Source organism: Pteropus vampyrus, unplaced genomic scaffold (assembly GCF_000151845.1).
Source record: "Pteropus vampyrus isolate Shadow unplaced genomic scaffold, Pvam_2.0 Scaffold19, whole genome shotgun sequence".
Classification (NCBI taxonomy): Eukaryota; Metazoa; Chordata; class Mammalia; order Chiroptera; family Pteropodidae; genus Pteropus; species Pteropus vampyrus.
In genome coordinates, this window is record NW_011888800.1 from 13333717 (window position 1) to 13356267 (window position 22551).

The following is a 22551-nucleotide window of genomic DNA, read 5'->3' on the forward strand; positions in this document are numbered from 1 at the left end:
AGAATTCGTTTAGTATTCCTACAATGTTAGTCATACTGTATTTTCTGTACTACTCATGCTGAACTCAGTATGGTTAGCAAGGTTCTGTCCTTTATCTCTCACTTGCTAAATTTGTAGTACTCAAATACATAGCTCAATATCTGGCCACTGTGTTTTTAAATCTCACAATTGTTAACATTCACTCCTTAAGTTTGGATTTTCTTTGAAGTGAGGCAAAGAAAATGGTTTAATCATCTAGCCACATATTACATATAATTTCAAACTGGAAAAATGCACAAAGTAATCCCAAATCTACATGCATATGTAGTTTTTAATCAAAATAAATCATCAAGATATAATTTTTCTAATAGCTATACACCGCAAGGAATACTTATCTTGATATAGCCCTAAAAAAGTAATAGAACCAACTTCTCACGATTGAAATACTTTTGGGATTGGTAATATGAAAAAGTGTTCTGTAACATCAGCATATTCACAACCTCCTGCAACTACACCTTGAGAGTATACTTCGAGAACTGCATCCCATACATGTAGTCACGGCCAGTTCCAGGAGGGAACTCAGCGGAGGGCTGGCGTGGTGTGAGGGTCGGCGTCGCGGACCCCGGTCCTGCTCCTAGGTCTCGTCTCTCCGAGGTGCGACACCGCGGGTGGCTTGAGAGGCGGAGGCGGGACTTCCCGTTTAACTCCTCCCGGCGGTCCTCCCCGCACGTTACCTTCGCCGCGGGACCTGCGCCACGCCCGGCCCTAGCAACGGTCCTAGCAACGGCCGGGCTCCTCCCTCTGGTGTCGCCCGGAAAGCGCTCCGTCGCGTCCGTGCGCGACCACGGTCGGGCGCGCGTTTCGGGCTCGGGCGGAGCCGAAGACGCGGGAGCTGAGCGAGGACCCGCGGGCTGTGCAGGTCTGAGTCCCACTCTGATCCTCTCCTGCGCCTCTCTGGAGACTAAGTGGTCTGTCTGGATTCGTGCAACTGCGGGGAGTGGACTCTCCTAGGCCGGGCCCTAACGGAGGTCGTGCGGGTTGTCGCCTGTGAACGGGGCCCTGGTCCCTCTCGGGCGCTTGCATTTTTAGGATCTTGCAGGCCCCTTGGGGAAAAGGCTTCCGAATTTTTTCTCAAAAAAATTTTCCCCTAACAATTATTTTCAGTGCTTTCCGTCGGAAGAGAAATCTGTCCTGGCAAAGTTAGTCCCCTAAGAAACCTATTTTTTCTTTTCTAGTGTTTGGAGTGGCTTACGGGGTATTGGTTATCACGGAAGGAGAAGCTTAGCACAGACGCAGTGTGCCATGTAGCGAGGTATTTAAAATATTGATTATGGTTACATAATAAAGGAAGCTGTTTCTTATGTCTAAATTTTTTTGGGGAAATACATTAACACTTTAAGGTGCAAGTTCCATGGAATTGGGTGATAAATTCGCTGCATAACTCAAAACTACGATATTTAAAGATTACCTGTGTCTGAACCCCAGTGTACTCTGAAAAACTAAGGCAAGACTGCCTACTACACGGTGGGGGGTCTGGGAGGGGCCATTGGTCCTGTATGAAACAGGACCTTGGGTTCCAAAAACACCTTGGATTTTAAAAAATGGATATTGGAGCTCTCTCTCTATATATATGTGACCAGGTTCTTAAAAATAGTACAGGAAAACAAAATTGAAGTAGATTTTATATAAAACCACAATACAAGATAGGAGAGTTTTATATAATGTTCCTTTGGGAGGTGAGTCAACTTGAGCTAGGAGCCTTTCCTATTAGTATTGTTTTGAAAGAAAGGTCTGCCAGGCTGCATTTTTACAGATATTTTTACAGTTTTCAGTTACCTCAATAGCAAGATGCATACTGCATGTTTTCTTTTTTCAGAATGGTTTTGTTTTAGTTAAAAAGTATTTATTGACTTCCTCCTGCTGCATAAGACACAGGGGTAGATGAGATCAGTAAAGAATTTTGCTCTTGCAGAATTCACTGTCTGCTAGGTAGAACTCGAAGTAAAGGTACATTTTTCCATGTTAAATATGTGGAACCAGTAATAAGTCAGCAAAGGTAAAGAGATGTAAGAGATTACCATAGACTACCTAGAGTCCTGACTTTGAGACTAAAAATAGAGTATCATGTGCAAGGCAGAATTACTGCGACTTGGTGAGTAATTAGTTTCATTCAACCTAAGTTGCAGAATGATGGATGCACCATCAAGATAAAAATATTCATTAGTTCCTTGAGATAAAGGCTTTTATGTTTTCTATATAACTCCTGTGACTCCACTTGTATTTCCCTGCATATATTTGATGTTAACAAGTATGTTTTGAAGGTTTTAAATCATCAAGTGTGCAACGAATAATTTATATGAATAATTTGAAGCAGGCTATTGGCTAGGTCAGGACAGATGCTGTAGTCATAGTTTCAGAGATCTTTGGAGGGAGTTGCCCATGATTTACTACTGCTGGCCTCTTGTGTGTAGCCACCTCAGTCATAAGTGAGAGTATGTAGGCGAGGCAGGGGAGGGAGCCATAAACATTTACCTTTCACTGTCTCACAGGCATTTATGTTATTTGATTTTATAGAGGAATGATATTTACATAAGGCTTTACTAATATCCATTTTGTTATATGGATGGAAGCCCAAGTATGAGGGGATATTTTGGAAGTATCTCAGGAGGAGTGCATTTGAGAGCCCTTGAAAAACTCACCAGTAGTTTTCCAGGGAATGGAGTCAGGTTGAATTTAGTCCAGTCCACTTTCTTTTTTGAGGATGAGCCCCATAATGGAGGTAACTCAAGATTACTACAGCCTAAAATTGTTTCTCTGTAAGGACCTCAGGCAATACCAGAACAAACCCAAACCAAGAGAATTTAGGTAAATCTTAATTAGCTTCCTAAGTGCATTTGACAAGACCTCTATTGTCTATGGCAGTTGACCCTTCATTGGCCAACAGGATTTGTAGCTCTGATTTCTGGAAACTAATATGAACTCCTCCCAGACTTTTAAGGCTGCTGTTGTTTTTAGAATGACTTTTTGATCTTAGGATTTCTTTACCTGGATGTGTAGATGAACTCTAGAGATCTGCACATCACCTGAAATTGTGATCAAACTATTGTGTCTGTATATGCCTTTTCTATGGATGACGTCCAAGATTCATGTGATCTTAAAAGGATCTGAGACAAAAAAAAAAAAAAAAAAGAGGTAGCAGCTTAATATCCTGCACTCTCTTAGTTGTTGAGGGCATAGTCACAAAGATAGAAACCATTTTTAGGTAGGTGGCTTGGTGGGGGGGGCCAGGAGTAGATGTTTTCTATTTGTGAGGCAGGAAAAAGTGATTGGACTATCATTCTGAACTATCACTTTCTCTAAGAAACTCAAAATATAAACCCGTGCCTAATAAGTGCACATCAAAAATATTTATCATGCAGTATTTCGATTTTCCCCTTTGGTAAATTTGGCAAATGTATTTCACTTTTATATGAATGACCAGCATCTTTTTTTCTTTGCATTTCTTTTTTTGGATCTCAAGCTCACTGGGATTTACAATCTATAAAAAGCTCCTGATGAATAATTAAATTAGTATCACTAACTTATTAGTAAATTATCTTGTATATTATGTTCCACTGGACTTTTTGTCGTTTTCTATTTGGGATACCACAGAAAGTTTCCTGTTGCAGTCACAGTGTTTTGCCTGTCGGTGTTTGTACTCAAACTGCCTGGAGCCTCATAGTTAAACACCACAATGCCATAAGTCTTTATAATAAGAGAATCATTTTACCACTTTGGAATGCATATCAAATTAAAAGGGCCTTTTCTCCCCAAAAGATATTGTGCTTACAGAGTATTTGAATAACAGTTTTGGCAGCCTTTTCTTCCCCAAAGATATCGTGCTTACAGAGTATTCGAATAACAGTTTTGGCAGCCTTCATTCTTCTTTGAAGGAAATACTTAAGTCGGAAAGTTACTTTACTATTTTATCTCTAGAACTAAGAATCTGAATGGTGTATACTTTTGAAGGCAATGGGAATTCTTAGAGTGAGTAGAACATTGTTACCCTGCAAAATTTTAAATTTATAAGATCATACTTTATTTTTCTGGGCACATATTTCACCTTTTGAAATATTTTGCCAACTTTAATTGGTAGTAGATGCATCTCACATTAATGGATATTTAGTTATATTTTATGTGTATTTTAATTTAAGTTGGAGAGGAATATATCTTTTAGAACATAACAAACTAAATTTTACTGATTTCACTGGAACTTTATATTTTCTTTAGAGTTCAGTGTGAGAATAGATGTCATGTGATATTGAAGACATTCCTGTCTGATGCTAACATTAAACCATTGTTTTCCTAATATAAAACAAATTGCTGCCTTTGGAACACAAAGAGTCATTGAAAATGGATTGTTGGTACCTAAACTTTATATTTGAAATAGTTTTTATAGGAGAGCACTTTTCTATTTTTATGGAGGGAATGGCCCCAAAGAGTAATTTATTATTTTGAGTTTATTATATTTTAATTTTGTATTTTAAAGTATGCTAATTTAGTGGTTTAAAAACTTGGTAGCTTTTGTTAATAATTCTAAAAACAGTACACAGTGAATTAAATTGAGTAATTTTCTTTGTGGAGGCAATGGGTAAAATGTTTTCTGTTTTTATTTTGCCCCCTACTTTTTTTTTCAGTGCACCTATGATAATGCGTTTTAGAAATAGATGTTAAACTTTGGTTTGAAAAATGTCTCTCAGTCCACCTATGTTTCTCAAAGAAAGGGAAGAAAGTAATTCAAAATTTGTGGAACTACAACAATCCCAAACTACTTCCATAGCTGCAGAAGATCCTCTTCAAAACTTACGCTTAGCATCTCAAGAAGTTCTTCAGAAAGCTCAGCAAAGTGGAAGATCAAAATGTCTTAAATGTGGTGGTTCAAGAATGTTCTACTGCTATACATGCTACGTCCCAGTTGAAAATGTACCCATTGAACAGATGCCACTTGTGAAGGTTGGTGAGAACTTTAATGGTTTGAAAGTAGGAAAATAGATTTAAAAAAGATGTCTCATATTTGCCTGTTCTAATATAATTGATAAGCTTGGTAAATGACATCATTATGAAAAGAATTATATTAATAGAAAATTTAATCCTACAGACTGTTGAACCCATTTGTTTTTCTTGTCTCTGTAAAAAGAGACACATTGCCAAAACACTTGGGTGTGAGATGAATGGTATTGTATTTAATGAAATCAAGTACTTTTTTAAATTAATGATTATAATTCATTTGCAACATAGAAAAAAATATGATATAATCATTAATACAAGAGACAAGTTTATAGGCTACTGAAGGAGCTTCTAAAACTATCCTAGGTCCTTGGACTTCTCCTTGAGTACACCTAACTAAAGGAGCTAGGGTTGATTTTTGCTTAGGCTTTTGTAGAATAGGCTTAGCCCCATTCTGTATGTGGAAATGGAGCACATGTCCGTGACCAAAACGAAACTGAACTAAAATGGAAAAGACTAAGACTTCATTGGGCATGTTATAAATAGAGTGATTCAAAGCCAGATTTTTAAAATTGATTTGAATTGATTGTTTACGTTATACTTTTTGTTGCTTACCAGGATTACTCTTGTATAGGTAAAAGATCTGTAGACCATCTTGTCTACATAGTAATCAAAGAAATTATCACATATATATATTAACTTGTCTAGCAATGACCGAAGTTTAGTGATAAATCAAATAATGTATAATATTTGACTGCTGCATATTAGGATTTTAGTTTAACTAAACTCTACACATGGACTCATTAGAACTGGCCAGTAAAAAAAAATTAATTGTAACTAAAAACATTTAATGTGGTGATTCTAAGATTCGGTAAAGTTGAAGTAATAAGAATACTTTAACGCTCATATTTGGATTTCACTTTAGCCTATATATCATTTTGGCAAGTCCATGGTCACCTCTCAGGGGTCTAAAATCACAGTTACAGGCCATTGGGAAGTTTACTGGCCAAGAATAAGTAAGCGTGGACTCTAGTCAGCCTTATAGTTACTTCAGAAAAACCAAGAACTTGAGGACAATAATTAAGTTTCCTAATATCTTATATGAATGTTACATTTCAAAGTATGATTTTTGAAGTATATACAGAGTTATTCTATCTTCTAGTTAAATAAAGAAAGTATTCCATTAAAAGTTTTATCTTAAGATGTGTTGTAGTCAGAAAAGATTGAAGAACAGAAAGTTAAGAATATATTGGCAGGGCTAATATTGTCATAGAAATTTAATAATAGAGTATTATTTTCCAAATCAGTGGTCTAATGTCCACCATTTAATAAAAATGACTCAAAACACTATGCCCAGTGTTTGATCAACTCTAAATGGCCTACTGAACTATACAGTTTTCTTAAGTGTTTATCATTTTAAAGGCCACATGTAAAATTTGATGTTAATGTTTATTAATGATAATAAAAACTTTACAAATTTTTTTCCTAATTTCAACTTTATTTTTATTTTCATGAATCATTTAGCATTTGATTTTAGATAGCCTGCTTGGGAAGGGAAGATGACAACATAATGAGTAAGTACCTCCCAAGCTTTAAATTTTAGTCTAGGGAATAATTTATAAATACCTGTCTTCTTATGCAGAATATGATTTTTTTTAATGTCATAAGAAAAGCACAAACAAATTTAAAAAGTGCTCTTGGTATTTTTTTTTTTAAAGAGGAGAAAAATCATAAGGTAAAAAAATCTTCATTTTTATTAGAGTCCTAGAATTTAAAAGGCTCCCTTTGGGAAAGTTGCTAATCACATGGTTGAAAGGCTTAGGGCTTCCTGCTAATGGCATTTTGATCAATTGGGCAGAAGGGTTTGTGGTAAATATTTTATAGAGATACAGGTGTTAGAGAACAGATTGATGTTCTATATATGTTGGAAAGCCGAACATCTCTACTTGTACTGCATCTGGTCAACTCTGCTGGTGTTACCCCATCATTGTAAAAGAGGTGTCTTCCTTGACAATGTGTGAACTAGAGCATAAACATATTTCCATAAACATATTTTCATGGTTCGATTTGTGTTTCTGCTTTTGTTTCATAGTATCAGAAATTTCAGGCTTAACTCACAGAGAACTAAAGATACCTAGATTAGGTCCCAGGAATACTTTCTGAGCATAAGTTTTATGTTATTGTCTTATACTTGTACATTTTAGTCCATAATAGGCTAGGTACATGATTTGTAAAATACATTAATAACACTCAGTCCTGTGTCCTTGATATAAATGATATCCTTCAAAGATAGCCAGCTGATCAGAAATGTTGGTGATCACCTTTGGAATTTTCAGCTCTACTCATCAGCCATATAAGAAAGTTAATTTTATTAGTAGTAGAATACTTTGTCACAATCTGCTTTCTTCTTTCCCCTTTTCTACCTTTCCTGGGCTAAGCTAATGCTGATCTGGTACTGAGAGACCCTGGGAAAAGGGAATATAGTTCAACTGAGACTGAGCATCATGAGGAAAGTCTGATGTAGAGTTCAACCAGAAGTAGACTGATGTAAAATCATTTGTGAACTTCATACTTAAATGGTGAATTTTCTCTAACTAGAAGTTGGTTTGCAAATTTAAAGCAATTGGCCCCAACTTACAAATGTTCACTAGGCCTAGGTAGGGAAGGTAGGAGACATGGGGTTTGAAACGCTAAATTGAAAACTGTTTGGGATACATATTTATGGCCCTTCTGGGGTATACACTGTCCTTTTTCCACATGCTCATCTAGAAAGATAAAATATATTCAACTGAGATTATTTAGTAGCATGCAGCAGCTGCTCCTTTAAAAAATAGTTCTGGAATTAATGATACATGCAACAGCATAGATGAATCTCAGAATAATTATTTTATGAATGAAGTTAGATGAAAAGTGCGATTTCATTTATATAGACATTGAGAAAATGCAAACTAATCTATAGTGATTGCAGATCACTGGTTGTCCGAGGACTGTGGGTGGTAGTTGATGGTGAATGGGAAGGAGGAAGGCACAAGAAGACTTTTGAGGGGTGACAAATATGTTCATTATCTTGACTGTGATGATGAGTTCAAGGGTGAAATGTATGTTAAAACTCATTAGATTGTCCACTTTTAAGTGTGTGTGGTTTATTGTATCAATTTTTTCTCTTTAATAAAGCTGTTTATAAATAAATGAGAGAAATAGTTTTGTACTTCAGGGTAAAATAGCTGTGTGCCTTAGAGTAAATACCTAATATCCTGCCTGTTTAGTGTAGGGTGGAAGCTGGAAGAGTGCTTATCATAACAAATAAGTCATTTGAAATCTACAGTGAAGAATCTGAAAGTTTCTTATATATAGAAGGGGAGATATTAGTTGGCTTTTATTTTCATAATCATGACAATGCAGGACTTGCACAGGCATTATACAGAAAACTAAACCAAACATGTCAGTGAAATAATAGAAAAATGTAACTCGAGAAATGCATGAAAATGCTATTTTTGCATAGAGGCAGGACATAACTCATAACAATTAAATAATGAAACTTTAAGGGAAATAAGCAAAATGATTTTGAAGAGTTATTTTTTATATGAAGAGTATGCCTCCTAGATATTCTCTTGCTATTTTTTCAGTTGATAATTATTTTATTCATGCTGTTAAAGGCTACTTCTGAGAATTGTAACATTCACAGCTAAAGATAATACCTTTGACTTCAAAGGATGTATAAGGAACAAAATTTTAACTTGAATTTTAGATATGAAGCTTTATCCATACTTTTATTTCCTTTTACTATATCATAAAATGAACAAACTTAAAATTTATAGAAATTATAAAAAATGTCCTTGTCACACATACTGAAATGCAAGGAATCGGACTCACTGCTTATGTAACTTAAATAAAAATGATGTTAGAGCTTGGCTTTAAGAGCAGATTCTATGTTAAATGAGTTGCAAATAGTTCTATTACATGATTAACCATATCGAGAAAGTTTTTTTTATGACTCATCATTTTTAATATTCTGGTTTAGAAAAGTATGACTTTCACACCGTAAGTATATTTATAGGAATGTAGTATGAGCTTGTCTTATTTAAACTTTGAAGACCATTTTTATTAACATAAAAATTAGAATTGTTACATTTGTTTTATTTATTTATTTTTAATTTTAGCTTCCACTGAAGATTGACATCATTAAACATCCAAATGAAACAGATGGCAAAAGTACTGCTGTACATGCAAAACTCTTAGCACCTGACTTTGTAAATATTTATACGTACCCTTGTATTCCGGAATATGAAGAAAAGGACCATGAAGTAGGCCGCTTATTTTTTACAACTCTTCACATAGAATCTAAAAATGAATTTTAAATTCCAGTGCCTCTCTGAACCTACTTGAACACAATTTAATATTTTTCATAATGACCTAGGGTTATCCTTATGTAGCACTAAGCAACATAACAGTTTACATTAGTGTCTGAAAAGATACAATGATCCTAGATTGTTAGGCTTTTTTGTCTGTCTTTTTACTTTTTATCATTTTTCTGCATTATTTCTTCAGGTTTTTATTCTTGGCCTGTATTATTATGCTTACTTTTACTTTCTCTCCTCTCCATTTTCCTGCCTATTCTATTTGTAGATGGTCTAATTTGATGCAAACAGCGAAACGAGATTACAAATGGTAGAATTTCTCCAAAAGAAGAAAGACTGAATTAAAAGGATTTTCAGGGATTCTCCCTAAATTAAGAGCTTTAGTATATGGCCTTTGTAAATTTTTTTTTTTTTTTTTTTTTTCTGCTCAGAGGCCTTCCTTGCTCCATTTCTAGATTCTTAATTGTTTTTCACATAGTTGAAATTTCACATTGGTGAGATATTACTAATCTTGTTGAAAAGTAATGTTGCAGTAGATCTCAAAAAAAGGTAGGCTTGGGATACTTCTTAGAGAAGCTCGTTAAACCCTTTTAGGTCTCTTGGGGACCATTTGGTTAATCTAGAAACAAAAAAAATTAATACACTCATTTGTTCTGGAAAGAACTTGGTAGGTTTTTCCTTTCCTGTCAATATTTTTTTTGGTTGAGTTTATATAGAAAGTTGTGTTTGTAAATATCTAAGTTTGGGATCTAGGAATATATTTGTATTTCCTTCTCTGGTCAGCTAGGTATCATTTGTGTTAATTAAATAGAACACAGTGCCAGGTTCTATAAGGAGATGTGATTGCTTATAATCCAAGAAAATTAAGAAACCCTGGACTTTGCTAATTAGGTATGAGGGAAATATTGGCATGCAATATGAATGTTTGAGAAATTTTTATAACTTTAAAGTTTATAAATTCAAGATTTTTTGTTTATTTTTGTAATGTTTAGTTTTTCATATTAAAAATTATGCTTATTAAAGTATATTTGGGAACTAGAGAAAAGTACAGGGGACAAAATACCCATAATTCTACCAACATTTATTCATTTCACAAATATTTACTGGGTTCTTGTTTTGTGGCAAGAGCTATTCAGAGATTGGAGGCTCTAGCAGTATATAATGTCTCAGTAAAATGCTGAAAGGAAAGTGGTACCATAATTTACAGAATTATTCCTTGAAAATTTGATTTTTCAGTTTTAATTTTTCACTATAATAAATATATTTTAACAAATATTCTGGGTATCTTGAGCATGTGGGTATTTAGGATTATTTTATTAAAACAAATTCCCATAGTGAAATTATTTGACCAAAGGTTATGAACATTTCAAGACTCTTGATTTAAGTTGCCAAATTGCTTTCACAAAGAATTTTACTGTTTAAACCCGCCATGAGTGATGGCTATCAAGGCCCATTACTCCATTTTCTTACCAGCGTTGACTATCATTTGTTTTGTCTTTGCATATTATATAGGTGAAAAGAGTATTTAATTATTGAATGCTTTTCAATAGTTCTTTTACAAAGTATCGCATACTTTGCCTTTTATTTTATAAAATATTTTAAAGTTTAGTTTTTTTGATTCAAGGTACAATTAACTTAGCTTCTATCAACAGGTGAATAACTTATTTGAAGTAATACTTTTAGGTAGTATATTATGATTATAACTTACTAGAGAAAAGCCAAAAACTTTACCATACATATTAAAGAAGCACATATAGTAGAAGTTAATGATCGTTTCTCAGATATTCAGTAAATTTTTTTCTTAAAGTTTTAAGTCGGTCAGAATTTCTTCATTTTGAAGATTATAATAGCACACTATTAACTTAAGTTTCTTTGCTTTAGGTTGCACTTGTTTTCCCTGGACCTAAGTCTATCTCAATAAAAGATATTTCTTTTCATCTGCAAAAAAGGATTCAGAATAATGTTAGAAGCAAAAATGATGACTCTGACAAGCCATCTATTAAACGCAAGAAAATTGAAGAACAGGATTTGAATGACAGCAAGTGCAAAGTGACAACACTGAAGAAAATTATATTTATAGATAGCACCTGGAACCAAACAAACAAAATATTCACTGATGAGAGACTTCAAGGTAAGAAAAAAAATTTTGTTTTTTGCATTGCTCCTTCACTCAGCTTTCATTCCATAAAACTTCAAAACCTTTTTAGAAGAGTTGCATTGATGACCCATACATTTTGCTGCATTTGCTTTTAATTCTCTTTCTCTATTATATGTGTGCGTGTACTTAGATATATGTATATAACAACTATATATATTTGGTTGAACCATTTGAAAGGAAGTTGCAGGCCTTACACTTTACCCTTAAATACCTAAGTATATACCTTTTAAGAATAATTGCATAATTGCCATACCATTATTACCCTAAGAAAATTAACAAAAGTTCTGTAATGTCTAATATACAGTCCAAATTTACATTTCCCTAATTGACCCAAAATATCTTTTGTAGCTTTTTTCCTCTGACATAGCATGAAAAGTCACATTCCATTTGATTATGCCTTTTCAGTCTCTTTTAATGTAGAACAGTTCTCTGTTTTTATTTTTCATGACTTAGACTTGTGTGAAAAGGATAGGTCAGTTGTCTGAAGGTTTCATTATTATTAGATTGTTTAAATATTTTTGCAAGGATACTTATAGATAAGGATAAATCCACAGTTGTTCATGACAATTCCAGTTTATATCTATTGTTTTATAATTATTAATAGTATTCCCTTTTACTCTCAGAAATGAAGCTGTTTAGCTGATAAATTGTATGATTACCCTATTCATAGGGAAAGTGGTATACTTATTGCATCAAAACAGATGGCAAATAATATAAGTTGTTCCATTATTGATGATAACTTTAATTAGTTAAAGGTGACTGCCAGACCTCTCCAGTATAAAGATTTTTTTCTTCTTTGAAATTATTAGTAATATGTGGAGTAATGCTTTAAGACTATGAACTGTCTATTTCCCGACTGCTTTTCACTAAGTGGTTTTAGTATTCATTGATGACTCTTTCCTAAGTCAGTAATTACATCAAGGATTGCTAAATGATGAAATTTTAATTTTATTATTTCTTCTACATTGTTAGTGAGCATTATTACATAGAGAACTTTTCCTTTCTCTCCTCTTCTTTTGTCCTCTCCCTGCCCAACCTGCCCCCATCATGGTTGTATTCTTTTTGATGCTTGAATTGTCTCAGATTTTGCCAGTGGGAGCCCTTCAAGTCTTTTGTGGCATGGCCTCATTATTCCTTCTGGTATAGCACTTTTTTCCTGCCCCAGACCTAGAATCAGTCATTCAAAGGAGCCATGGTTCTTTTTATTGGGAAATGATATTAGAAACCAAGATCTGGTAAATTTATTACTACTTGGATGTCATTACTTTGCTGCACAGAGCCAAGAAAAATTGTGTGTGTGTCCATGTGTGTGTGTGTGTGTGTGTGTGCGCACACGTGTGTGTATCATGAGTTCACATGGATGCTTCCAATTCAGGTTTAACATTACAGGGATTTTCTTTCTTTTCTTTTATGTTTCTATTTTTCTCTTAGAGTGAAAAGCTTAGTTCTTAATAATAGTGGTTTAAAAGAGTTGCTTTACTTGTCCAAGTACTACAACTGGCAATGTGAACAGGAGTACATACTACCTCTCATGTTCCCTTGCACCTTACTCAGTTCTTCATGCTTTCTCAGTTTTCTAAAAGCTTTAGGTTTATTCCCAGCTTTTTGATGGCTTTGTTTGTATACCATATATGATTAGAAGGCAAAACAACTATCTAGTTAGTATTAGGCAGTTGCCAAAAGTTTCAATTTGAGAGAGCTTCTCTCAGGCTATTGTTAAAAATGTAAACCATCTAGAAAAGAAAGTTTATGACACTTTTTTGGAGTCTGACTTGTGTTAATTAGTACCAAGTAAAGTGAGTGATGATACTAGACTTAATTAGCTTAATTGTATAGTTCGTACCTCTGAGATCAACATACATGTTAGTAAGCTTTATCATTCTAATCGTGTGTGTGCTTGTGTATGTGTGTAAGAAACATAGGCAGAGATAGACAGAAATCGTGTGTGTGTGTGTGACACACAGAGGACTACAGAGCATAAGACCTGGAAGAGTCTTGTTGATGTTTAATAGAGAGAGACATCCCTAGGTGCTGCTCTTTGGAGTACTGCTGCCACAGTACTTTGGATGGTTACAACAGCAAATTATTCCTCAATTTGAAGATTCTTCTGAGCCATTTTTCTTTATAATTACCTTATTTGGTAATTGAAAGGATCCAATGAAAGCACATAAATGGAAACACTTGGAAAAAACTATAAAAGGAATTATTGAGGTACAATTCAAAATCTGTTTTCAGAGTGTCCACACTTGTGCTGAAGGCTTAAAATCAGTTTCGTACAAAAAATTTCTGTTACTCCTTCCCAGTCACGTAGAAAATGTCATATATTTCTGTGCTACGTCAAAAATGTTTAAAGTTATTTCCTAATGCCTTCAAAATCATAAAACAAACAGATTTCTAGAGTCAGTCTTCTCTGCATGTCCTACTTCTGGCTCTTCATTGCACCACAGGAAGTATCTTGGGCTCTGTGCGTCTTTATAATCTCTGTATATGTGAAATACTAGTTTCCAGATAAACCAAGTTACTTTCACTAGAAACAACCCATATTTGTTATAAATCATTTACTTTAGATTTTAAAACATTTTATCATTTGATGGGATTAAGCCGAACAAACCAACCCTAAACCTCAGTTTAAACTCTCAAATGTAATGTTATCTTACTGTGAATGCAGAGGTTAAGAAAACCCTTAACAATAAAAAACATACTGTTTTGCCAGACTTTACAGAGAAATAGCTCTGGATGTTTTACTACTGTCAAAATAAAATGTTTAGAGGTTGAGTGTCTAATTTAATCATAAAATGTAAACCTACAAGTAAAGATTGACATAACATTCTTGAAGATTCACCATAGGAAGCCTTGGGGAGATGCAGTGGGGAAGAATAGTTTCTTTTTTGTTGGGGAGTAAGTCCAAATTATTAAAAGTGGAATTTAATCGTAATTTGTTTTAAATACTGGCCAGATCGGTCCCTTCATTTTGACCATGTTGATACAATGTTTAAAGTGACAGGTTTGTTCACATTATAAGCATTTCTTAAACTCTACTGAGTGTGTCAGTGAATGCTGTATCATATGCTGCCTCATTCAGTCCTCACAGCGACATGAAAATAGCTTAAGATTTTCATTTTCATTTTCGATTTGAAGAAATTCAGGCAATAATTTTGGAAGGACAAGCCATTTATAATTACCTACTTTAAAGTTTTACTGCTAAAAATTTTAATGTATTTTATCTTAAAGTTATTGATTGCCAGAAATATGTTTTCAGATGTATATGTTGACCTTTTAAAAATAAATATTAGTTTCCTATGAAATCCCATGTCTATGTATTTCAGTATGATTTAAAGGGTTCTACATACTTCCAAGCAAATATTTAAAACAGGATGGTTTAGTGGTGTTAATTACTAAATCCTTATTTTTATATTTAACATTTTAGAACATATTAGATGTATTATAGAAACCAGCACCATTTTAATAGTTACTCTTTTTTTTTTTTAGAAATTACATTGGCGATGTCAAAATCCTATGTTAAGATTTTAATTGTACTAATTAGAATATTTCAGATGTCTGCCTTTACTTCTTGGTTATAATTACATTAATACAAATAGTTAAAAGGGATTTGGTTTTGGTTATTTTCACTTTTGTTTATCTTTGAATTAAAATTATTCAAATTGAAATATTTTCAAAATACTTAGAATACTTTAAAGGCAGATGATTTTTGTGATTTGTTCATTCCTTCAGTAATATTTGTTGAACACCTGTTCCTGGACAGGCAGTGTCCTAGATTCGAGGGATATGAAGGAAAATAAGGCAATATTTCTACTCTGTGATTAGTCATAGTGGCTATTAGTTAGGGTATGAAACTGTATGAAACAGAAACCCAGCTAGAATCTTAAAACAAGTAGTGGGTTTACTTTTCACATGTAAAAGTCCAGAGGTAGTCCAAGGCTGGTACAGGAGCTTCACAGTGCCCTTAAGGTTTCAGACTCCTGTTTTCCACCTCTATCACTTTCATCCTCATGCTTATAATATGGCTACTAGTCCCTGAGGCATCCCATACATATTCCAAGCAAGACAAAGGGCAAAAGGTAATATGTGTATTAAAAAAAAAAAAAGCTTTCCTGGGAGTTCTACCTATGAGATTTCATTGTTCCTTTCTTTGACCAGAATTTATTCGCATGCATGACCCCTCTAGCTGTAAGGAAAGCTGGGAAATTGTTTTTTGCTAGACACATGCCACACTGTACAGGGTTGAGATCTGTTAATAAGAGAGAAGAAGAAAGTAAATGTTGAGAAGATACTAGACATTGTCTGCCACATAATCTATTATGGGAGGCAGACATGTAAGCAGATAAGAAAATTCAGTAAGTTTTGAGTGTGGTGGTGGCATCAAGGAGACACTCTGCTTGGAGTCCCTGGAAAGATTCACTGTCTCTTTTGAAATCTTGATGGATAAAGGGGTAAAGGAGGGGCATTTCAGACAAAGAGAATGGCATATGCACAGGATATATTCAAGAGACTGAAAAAGTTGAATATGATGTTGAATGCATACCTTATGAGAATAGCAGGAGAAGAGACTGAAGAAGTTCAACTTATGAATGCTCTTGAATGTCATGCCTTGAAATTTGGTCTTTTTTAACGTGGTGCTGTGGCATCATTAAAGAATTTAAAACCTGACATTGACATGATGAGATTTGTGTTTTATATCTAATGGAAAGAACAGCACTGGGACCTGACTTCCAGCCCAAATCCAAATTCTGCCACTAAGTAGGCAAAGGTGGTTTTTTTTTTTTTTTTTTACTTTTTAAACTAAATTATGATACATACGAAAGAATATATGCATCAAGTTATAGCACATAATGATATAATGATTAGTTAAGAACTCAAGCACCAGAATCGTATCAGTAACTTTCATTTACCCATGTTCTCCTCCCCTATGCCATTCTCCTTGTTCTCACAAGTTAACTGTTCTCCTGAATTATATTTATCATTCTTTTGATTTTTAAAAAAGTTTTATTATATACATTTATTTTCATAAACTTTATATTATTTAGTTTTGCTTTATTTTGATCTGTGCATTGTGTTCTGGGGATTCTCATTCTAAACTCACCATTTTGTTTTTAAGGTTTATCCATGTTATGTGATTGTAGCAATAGTTTATTTTCACTGCTATAATATCTGACTATGTGAATATACTACAGTTAATTATTCAGTGTCCTGTTGATGAAACACTTATTTCTAATTTTTGCTATTAGAAATAGTGCTAGTATGATCATTCTCTTGCATGTAAAATCTTCTTCTAGGAAATGTAACTAAAAGTGGGATTCCTAGGTTGTTGCATACGAGAATGTTCAGTTTTACAAGATAATGCCAATTGTTTTCCAAAGCGTGGTACACAGATCTATACTTCCATCATTAGTTGATCCCACTGATCCATAATCCCTTTTACGCTGGTATTGTCAAATGTTTGATCTTTGTCAAACTAGTAGATATAAAGTCATACTTTGTGGTCATACTTTGCCTTTCTCTAATTAATAATTGGATCCAGCATCATTTGGTTTGCTTATTTGACCATGCACATGTCCTGTTCTGTGAAATACCTCTGTCCATTTTTCTAGTGGTTTGTTTTTCTTATTGATTTGTAGGAATTCTTTATGTATTCTAGAATATAGATGATAATGTTTTGAAATACCTTCTTGCATTTTTTGACTCATTTTTAAATTGCTTTATGGTATCTTTTGAGGAACAGACATTCTTAATGTAGAATTTATCAGTCTTTCATATTTAGCACTTTTTGTGTCTTGTTTAAGTCCTTTCTACCCCAGGATACTGTATTTCTAATAATCTGTTTATAGATTTTAAAAGTAATTTTGTGTCAACAATATCAGTTCTGTTTCTTTCCAGTTCTTATGCATGTAATTTATTAGTATTGCTGTGTTGACTAAAACCTCCAGCACAGTATTGAACGGAAGCCCTGTGGGTGGTGGTTGTTCTTGTCGTGCTTTAGTCAGTGATCTGTGTCTTCTAAATGGCAGGTTTAGTCTATCTATCTACATTTGCTGTCAGTATTGATATATTTGAACCTATTTCTGTCATCTTAATATTATTTCTATTTATCTTGCTTTTTACCACTTTTTTCTTAGCTTTTCTTTGATCAAGTTTTTATTTTTTATTTCATTTTTGAATATTCCTATTTTGGTTCTTTTAGAGAATGGTACTTTGCACATGTAACTTTAAAAAATTCAAAATCAAACATTATTTTAACCTCCTTTTGAACACTCTGAGGACTTAGTATACCTAAGCTTCACTCAACAGTCTCTTAGTTCACAATGTTATTATTTTCTTAATTTTGTTCTGTTCTTTTTAAAATTTTTAAAAAATTTTTAATTACAGTAGACATTCAGTGCAATTATGTATTAATTTTAGGTGTACCGCAAAGTGGTTAGACATTTATATAATTTACAAAGTGATCCCCCTGATAAGTCTAGTACTCACTTGGCATCATACGTAGTTATTACAATTTTATTGACTATATTCCCTATGCTGTACTTTATATCCTCGTGACTATTTTGTAACCAGCAATGTGCACTTCTTAATCCTTTTACCTTTTTTACACAGTCCTCCAACTCCCCTCCTATCTGGCAATCACTAGTTTGTTCCCTGTATCTATGAGTCTGTTTCTGTTTTGTTTGTTTATTTTGTTCTTTAGATTTCACATATAAGTGAAATCATATGGTCTTTCTGTGTCTGACTTATTTCACTGAGCATAATACCCTCTAGGTCCATCCATGTTATCACAAATGGCAAGATTTCATTCTTTTTACGGCTGAGTAATATTCCATTGTATATATGTACCACATCCATCTAGTGTATGTATCCAGTCATCCATCGATTGACTCTTGGGTTGCTTCCATATCATAGCTATTGTAAATAATGCTGCATTGAATATAGGGGCACATTTATCTTTTTAAATTGTATTTTGGATTTCTTCAGATAAATACTCAGAATTGGAATTGCTGGGTCATAAGGTAGTTCTATTTTTAATTTTTTGAGGAACCTCCATATAGTTTTCTATAGTGGCTGCACCAGTTTGCAACCCCACCAACAATGCACAAGGGTTCCCTTTTCTCCATATCCTTGCCAACACTTATTGTTTGTATCTTTATTCTGTTCTTTATTTTTCAGCCCACAAATTATATATTGTTGTTTCTGTTTTAAACATACAGCACTCATTTGGGTTTGCATAGACGTTTCCATTTTCTTTGCTCACCATTCTTTTAAATCAGACAGTCTTTCCTGAAGTACATGTTTTAGCAGTTCCTTTTATTGGATTCCCTGTTGGCATACGTTCAAGTGTTTTTCACTCTTGTTCTTGACTTACAGTTCTGCTAGGTACACAGCTTTAGGTTGCTAGTTATTTTCTCTTGTCACTGAAGATTTTCTTCCAGTGTCTTCAGTATTCTTTTGTTGCTAGTGAAGTCTTCTGTCCATTCTGATAACTATTCTTGTGTATATGATCTGCTCAAAAGAATGGTAATGGCTACTTTTAAAATCTTTATCTTTATTCTTTTGCATTACACTACTATGTGATTGACCTAGGCACTGGTTTCTTTATATTTATCTTCCTTGAGATAAATTATTTCATGTATTTAGGGCTTCGCACATTTTAAAGTAGTTTCTGGGAAAAGTCATAGGTATTATCCCTTTAAATGCTATACTTCATTCTCTTTGTTCTCTTCCCTGGGACTCCTATTAGACATTATATCTTCTGTATCCCTTAATATCTTAATTCTTTTTATATTATTCTCGTCGTTCTCTCCTATATTCCCAAGGTCACTTTAGGTTAAAGTGAAGTGCGATATTAGGAAATCATTGATGACTCAGAGGTTCCTAATCTGGGTTAGTGTGCCAATTTTGATACTACCTTCTTCCTTTTATTTCTCACTTTAAAATGAAATATGTTTTTTTTTAAAGTATGGCAAAATAAATATAATATGAGTCCAAGTACTGGTCTAAGGTGCTAAAAGCATTCTAGTTTATATGTTGATGTTTCAGTTATAAGAGGTGAGAGTACTGTTCTGTGGTTTCATGAATCATTTTTTCTTTAAATATATAGGAGCAAGGCATTCTAGCCGACTATCTTTGAGGCTCCGCAACACAGATGTGACAGAGCTAATGAAATAGCTCTAAATACCGTGTTCATAAAAATATAGCCAAAAAGTGATAATCTAGAAGTACTAAAGACCATCAACCTGCTCGTCTGTCTTGAGTTTCAGAATGATGTTTTAAATGTCAGTTTATTAAGGAAATGAACCCTTTCTGAAGACTGGTGAATTTAGTCCTGTCATGGATTAAATTTTTTAAAAGACAGTGGTAGGGAGAAGATGGAAAGGAATGATTCTCTTGAATGTTAACTACTTTTCACCCATTGCTACAAAGTCCAATACATATAGGTAACTGTCACGTGTAAGATTTCATTCTCTGTTTTATATTGCTTCTGTATACACCTAAATGCATTTAAGAAAATATCTTTTAAATCAGGGCTCTTTAAAAAATTCCTTAATTAAGAGAAATCGTTATTGTACCACACCCTGTGGTTAAGAAGAAATATTTATACTTTTCTTATTTGTTTTTGGCAGGGTTGTTACAAGTTGAGTTGAAAACAAGAAAAACTTGCTTTTGGCGTCATCAAAAAGGAAAGCCAGATACCTTCCTTTCTACAATTGAAGCCATTTACTACTTTCTGGTAGACTACCATACTGATATATTAAAAGAGAAATACAAAGGACAATATGACAATCTTTTATTTTTCTACTCTTTTATGTACCAGTTAATAAAGAGTGCCAAATGCTCTGGAGACAAGAAAACAAGAAAACTTACTTATTAGTTTTTAAGAAGCCACTTATGTCATTTTATTTTGCTAAAATCAATAAACTTGTAATTGTGCTTTGTTTATTCTTAGGAATTATTCATGTGTAATGTCTGTAAGACCACTTGAAAAAATAAGGCTTCATTCATTTTGCCGCTTGCTTGTTAAAAGGAAGTTATTTCTAAAGGAATTTTCAGAGATAATGTTGACTGAAAAATTAGTTTCGGAAGTTATCTGCTCAAGTTTGGCATGTCAATTTTATTACTATATTTTAATGTGTTATATTTAAGTCTATGCATTTGGATATATTTAGAAATCTGTTTAGATATCTTTTCACCTATACTCACTACCATGTTTGGAGGTAGATGGGGTCAGAATCTCCTTCCTGAAAATGAAGTGATAGGTTATTTCCTTGAGGTTAATGGCAAACATAATCAGAACTAGAATTGTAGCTCTGATCCCTAGGGCTAGTTTTGTAAATCCACAGTGACTTTGATGGACATTTGTTACTTTTTATATGTCTGGCATCCTTTTTTAGGAAGAAATTACTAGCAGTCATGGGGTCCTGCTATAGGGATGGACATATGACCCAGTTTAGCAAGCACAGTGCCCAGCGATTGATTCAGGGATGAGCACACGAACCATCATCCTTTTTGATAAGTGGTATAGATGCTGTAGGAGATAGGGCTTATTTTTCAAAAAGCACTGTGGCACAGTATTTAAAAGCACAGGTCCTAGAGTTTAACAACTTGAATCTAAATCTTAGCTTTTCCTTTTCTACCTACCAGTCATGTGTCAGTTTCTTCATCTCTAAAGAGAGGATAATACAATAGCTACCTTATAGGATAATTATGAGAATTAACTGAGTTAATATATCTAAAATGACTTTCAACAGCATCTGGAATACAGTAAGTGCTATATATATGTTTACTCTTTTTATTACTTTATTTCGAATTGTACACTAAGTGAGATAACCCTAGAGCTCCTGGTGGCATCTGTGCTGCAGGTGGCAAGAGCCTGCCTTAGAATGAAGCCAGCAGAGGAAAGCAGAGTGGAGAGATTAAAGACTGAGTCCTGAGGACATCATTTAATCATGTAATCAGGGTGCTTGTGAATGGAGGCCTACTGTTCTGGATAGCTTCTGTTTGCCCCTCTGGATCCTCCCTCCACTCTTCCATTCTGCTGTCTGCTCTGTGAGGTAGGTTCCCTTGCTCTCTGGATTTTGGTTGGTTTCCAAAAATGAGATGAACCAGCAAGAGATTGGAGATTTAAAGGAAATTGAAATTGTGTTATTTATTTCCCTACCCCCTTCCCTACCACGTCACCATAGGTTGGCTGTGTCCCTTTACTGAAGGTCATCCTATCTGGCACCCTTTTTCAAGCAGTTATCCTCATTACCCTCTCTAATTTCAGGTCCCTCTGTTAAGCCCTTTTCACTTAGGGATATTATGCACCCAGGTGTTACTAGCCCCATGGTAGTTTATTACCCATTGTTGGTTTCCCTAAATCCTGCCTACATCTTCGAAAATAGTCATGTTTTCAAATGTCCCCATTTAAACTTGCCCTTCATTTCTTTCTGGGACGCTGACTGGTAAATTCACCCATGTGGATGCTAGAAATAATAGTACATTTCTCAAAAGTATATTCAGTGGGACATATAACATGTTTCCTGGAAAAAAAAAAGTAGTAAAATTTGTTTGCTCCACATTATATTCCCCTCTTAGAGATTCAACAGGCATAGCATAAAAGTGCTGAAAAGTCCTGGAATAAACCTTTTGAACTTTAAGCTAGAATTTATTAATTGAGTAAGTAATGGCTACTAACGTACTGTGGAAATAGGATATTTGGAATATTGCATAGATATTATTTTATGTAAATATGGCAACTGAGGCCTGAAGGGATTAAGTAACTTGCCCACAGGTCGGCCCCACAACTAGTTAGTGGTAGAACGTCATCTAGAAGCTGGTATTTCTGATAGTTAAATGAAGTCACCATTTTATTATGCTTTCATGAAAAGGAAAGTGGATTATATAAGGTTTGGATGTTACTACTCCCATGGCCTTAGCCAAATAAACTAACTGGCTTGTTTATTTATCAGTTATTTTACAAGAATGGAATTGAAATGGATTTCTTCATGTTTAGAACTTAGCACTGGAAATGGAAGAAGACTTGAATTATTTAAGCAAGACCAAGCTTGAATTTCTTGGGCT

The 22551-nt window shown here is 34.1% G+C and overlaps 1 protein-coding gene across 4 annotated transcripts; it reads left to right on the top strand.

The window, feature by feature from the left end:
- The first annotated feature begins 763 nt into the window (after positions 1–763).
- Positions 764–20433, top strand: DTWD1 (DTW domain containing 1). 4 transcript variants are annotated; one of them, XM_011355087.2, is made up of 6 exons: positions 798–898; positions 1215–1291; positions 4656–4971; positions 9126–9269; positions 11205–11454; positions 20112–20433. In XM_011355087.2, exons 3-6 carry the CDS (start codon positions 4708–4710, stop codon positions 20357–20359), a joined length of 906 nt encoding a protein of 301 aa, XP_011353389.1. In that variant the 5' UTR covers positions 798–898; positions 1215–1291; positions 4656–4707; the 3' UTR covers positions 20360–20433. The 4 variants fall into 4 exon arrangements, with proteins under 4 accessions (XP_011353388.1, XP_011353391.1, XP_011353389.1 ...); XM_011355086.2 differs by lacking the exon at positions 1215–1291 and having other exon boundaries at positions 764–898; XM_011355088.2 differs by lacking the exons at positions 798–898; positions 1215–1291 and adding an exon at positions 926–947.
- The last annotated feature ends 2118 nt before the right edge of the window (positions 20434–22551 follow it).